The sequence below is a fragment of the Natator depressus genome, chromosome 1 (genome assembly GCF_965152275.1).
Source record: "Natator depressus isolate rNatDep1 chromosome 1, rNatDep2.hap1, whole genome shotgun sequence".
In the NCBI taxonomy this organism is placed as follows: Eukaryota; Metazoa; Chordata; order Testudines; family Cheloniidae; genus Natator; species Natator depressus.
Window position 1 is genome coordinate 4,086,116 of NC_134234.1, and position 4,166 is coordinate 4,090,281.

A 4,166-nucleotide genomic window follows, 5' to 3' on the forward strand; every position below is an offset into this window, starting at 1 on the left:
GTTTTTGTTACTTGTTTAAAAAAGCCTCATCCACCTCTTCTTCCTGATTAGGTGGTCTGTAGTAGAGCCCTACCATGACATCAAGGTTTGGTTTTTACCTCTTTATCCTTACCCAGAAACATTTATCAAGTCTGTCTTCTATTTCTGTCTTAACCTGAGTCCAAGTGTATACATTTTTAATATATAAGGCAACACCTCCTTCCTGTTCTCTCTGTCTGCCCTTGCTGAGCAAGCTGTACCCTTCTATAGCAATATTCCAGTCATGCGTATTATCCCACCAAGTCTCCATGATGCCAACGATGTCATAGTTGTGTTTATTTACTAGCATTTTGAGTTCTTCCTGTTTATTCCCCAGACTTCTCACATTAATATACAGACATCTAAGATAATCTATTTGATTTCTCCCCCCCACACTTCTGTCTTGTCTCTCCCTTATTTCTGCTATAACAGCCCATACTCCCCCCAGATTCCAACCCTTCTCCCAGATGTCCGTGTTTTTGACTTACCTGTGGACTTTGGTCACCTGCCCCCATTGAACCTAGTTTAAAGCTCTCCTCACTAGGTTAGCCACGCTGTAGCCAAATATGCTCCACCCCTTCCTCGAAACGTGGACCCCATCTCTGCTTAGCAGATTCACCTCCAGGATGCATCTGTCTCTGCCTGGGTCCCTATGCTTGACCAGAAGAACGGAAGCGAACACCACTTGCACTCCAAACTCTTTTGCCCATACTCCCAGAGCCCTGCAGTTACTTCCAATCTGCTCAGGGTCATAACTTGCAGTATCATTAGTGCCCACATGGATGGGTAGCATGGGGTAGTGGTCAGAGGGCCAAATGATCCTCGACAATCCTTTCATACCAAGGATGGGTGCCTTCATCCCCCTCAGAAGAAAGTCACCAACCACCACTAGACTACATTTCCTCCTGCGAATGGTGGCTGTGATCCTCCCAGCCTTGGGGTTACATGGCTCCTCTTCCTCCTCCTTTGGGGTGATTCTTCATTGCTCATTTCCAGGGACGCATATCGGTTTTCCATCACCATGTTGAGTGGTTTGGGAGCAGGGGTGGAGCACTGTCTGCTGCCAGAAGTAACCAGCAGCCAGTATCCTCCCTGTCACAGAGCCATATCCTCCTCTCCCAGCGGTGTGACAGCAATCCTCTGTAGCTGGATGGCTTCCTCAGCCTTGGATGGCTCCATGTGAATACTCTTGAGGAATTCCTCATGGGCATGTGTGATCCTCAGCCAAGCCACCTCTTTCTGTAGCTCTCCCTCATACTCCCTGCGAGATTCCACCAGCAGGTACCTTTTGCACTGGATGGTCCCCCCAGGCTTGCTTCCTGAGAGTGGAAAATGCAGGCCACTATCTCCGCAAATCCACACCAGAATATGGGTAGAGGCAGTGGTGAGCTGGAGCCGGTTCACACCAATTCGCTGGAACCAGTTGTTAAATTTAGAAGCTTCTTAGAAACGGTTGTTCTGTGCGGGACAACCGGTTCTAAAAAGGCTTCTAAATTTAACAACCGGTCAAAAGTGGTGCCTTAGGCACCGACTCCGTGGGTGCTCTGGGGCTGGAGAACCCACGGGGAAAATATGGTGGGTGCAGAGCCCCCACCAGCAGCTCCCCGCCCAGCCCCAGCTCACCTCCGCCCCTGAGTTATGCTCCGCCCTGCTCTGCTTCTCTGCCCCCCACCCCCAGCTTCCCGCGAATCAGCTGTTCGCGTGAGAAGCCTGGGAGGGCTGAGAAGCAAGAGGCGGCTTCAGGCTCAGGCCCAGGGAGGCGGAGCGGAGGTGAGCTGGGGGGGGCCCGAGGAGGGCTGCCCGCGCCGCAGCAGGTAACCCGAGACAGGGGGGCGCAGGGGAACCGCTCCCCACCCCAGCTCTCCTCCGCTTCCCTGGGCCTGAGCGCGAAGTCGCTGCTTGCTTCTCAGCCCTCCCAGGCTTTCCATGCGAACAGCTGATTCGCAGGAAGCTGGGGTGGGGGAAGTTCAGGGGAGGAGGCGGAGGTGGAGCAGAGGTAAGCAGGGGCCAGGCATGGGGTGGGGAGCTGCTGGTGGTTGCTTTGCACCCACCAACTTTTCCCCATGGGTGCTCCAGCCCCAGAACACCCACGGGGTCGGTGCCTAAGGCGCCACTTTTGATGTGATCAGTGGGGGGAGCGGCTTCTCCCCCGATTCCCCCCCTACCTATGCTACCCCATCCCTAGGAGCCAGAGGGACCTGCCGGATGCTTCCCGAGAGCTGCCCCACGTAAGCACCGCTGGGACTCCCCACCTCACCCCCGGCAGGTCCCTCTGGCTCTTAGGGGCGGGGAGGACACCCACTACGGTGGCCCACGAGACCCTCCTGCCCAGTTCCGGGGACAGTCAGGGGACAGAGGAGGGGGGTGGATGGGGCAGGCGTCCTGCGGGGGGGCATGACCCCCTTTTGGGGTGAGGGGGGAACAGGTTGTTAAGATTTTAGCAGCTCATCACTGGGTAGAGGCATCCATGGTTAGGTTGTCTGTTTGGATACAGGCACAGGTGGAGGAGAGAGGAGCAGCATTGGCATTGGCGATGCGGCCCTTCCTAACCATAGTGATTCTGTTATGTCTATCTCTTACAAAGTCCCCTGTTTGCAGTCCCCAGTTTCTTCAGCCTCAGCTCATATGCCTTGCATTCCATCCCTTTGGTCATGTTTGTCTCTCACCTCTGGATCCTTTCCAGTTTCTCAGGGTGACGCTGAAAGAGATCAGGTGATGATCAGAGAGGAAAGGACAGCGTATTGCTTGGTGATGGAGTGATAAGATGTTAGGTGTGAGGAGCTTCTCAGACTTGAACTTCCACAATGCTGAGCTTATCTACACTGGGACAGAACACCCTTGATTAAGAAGGAGATATCCTTTCCCGCTCTTGTCATGCAGGTTTAAAGACAGTGGCCTCCAGGCAAGCATATTCTGCAGGTGTATTTGCTCACTTTGTCACAAAGCTCTTTGGTTTTGACCCCATAAATGATAGGGTTGAGCATGGGGGGGACGAGGAAGTAGAGGTTGGCCAAGATGATGTGAATGTGTGGAGCGATGCCCTGACCAAACCGGTGTGTCAGAGTCGAAAAGAAGAAGAGAGTACAAGACATCAGCATGACACAAATGTGGGCTGTGCAGGTGTTGAGGGCTTTCTGGTAGGCTGTCTTGGAGGAGATTCTGAGGACGGCCCCAATGATCAGACTGTAGGACAGGGCTACGAGCATCAGGTCTAACCCTAAGACTACAAATGCCATCACCAAGCCATATGCTCTGTTGACTGTGATGTCCCCACAAGACATCTTCGCCACAGCCATGTGCTCGCAGTACATGTGGGGGATAACATGGTTCACACAGAATGGCTGCCTGCTCAGGAGCAGGGGCAGGGGCAGCATGAAGAGAACAGCTCTCATCAAACCCAGAAGCCCTAGCTTAGCTACTCGTGTGTTCGTGAGGATGGTGGGGTATCTCAGGGGGTTACATATGGCGACATAGCGATCGAAGGCCATTATCACGAGGACGGCTGACTGCATAACAGAAACTGCGTGAAGGAAGAACATCTGGGTGAGGCAGCCACCCACAGTAATGTCTTTCAAATTGAACCAAAATATACACAGTGCCTTTGGCATGACGGAGGTAGACATGCTGATGTCTGTGAGTGCCAGCATGCACAGCAGCAGGTACATCGGCTTGTGCAGGGTCTGCTCTCTGCTTACAACAAACAGAACCATGAAATTTCCCAACAGGCTGATAATATAGAATGTAGAAAAAGGGATGGAAATCCAGATGTGGGCAGCTTCCAGCCCAGGAATGCCTGTTAGGATAAATGTTGAAAGGCCAGAGGGGGTGAGGTTGGAAGCTGCCATATGGTGGTGGATGAGTCGATCAGGCACAGAAATGCTCAAGGTGCCTGTGAAGGGAGGGAAACAGAGATGGGGGTTTACACATTAGATACCAGTACAGAAAATAAGAGAAAGGAGGCTGAGCGGTGATGTGGCCACATTTACAGATGGTGCCAGATTATTTAGGTCATAGTCTAGCCCAGAGAAGTCCTCAGAGTGAACTAACCCTGCCAGGTGAATGGGCAACATGATGGCAGATGAATTTCGAGGTCAATAAACTGCAATGTGTATGCCCAATGTAGGGAATAGTGGAACTCCTCAAACACC

The 4,166-nt window shown here is 52.7% G+C and overlaps 1 protein-coding gene across 1 annotated transcript; it reads right to left on the minus strand.

The window, feature by feature from the left end:
- Window positions 1-2,900: 2,900 nt before the first annotated feature.
- Window positions 2,901-3,870, minus strand: LOC141981017 (olfactory receptor 52D1-like). Its single transcript, XM_074942834.1, has one exon. It carries the CDS (start codon window positions 3,861-3,863, stop codon window positions 2,901-2,903), a length of 963 nt encoding a protein of 320 aa, XP_074798935.1. The 5' UTR covers window positions 3,864-3,870.
- Window positions 3,871-4,166: the final 296 nt, after the last annotated feature.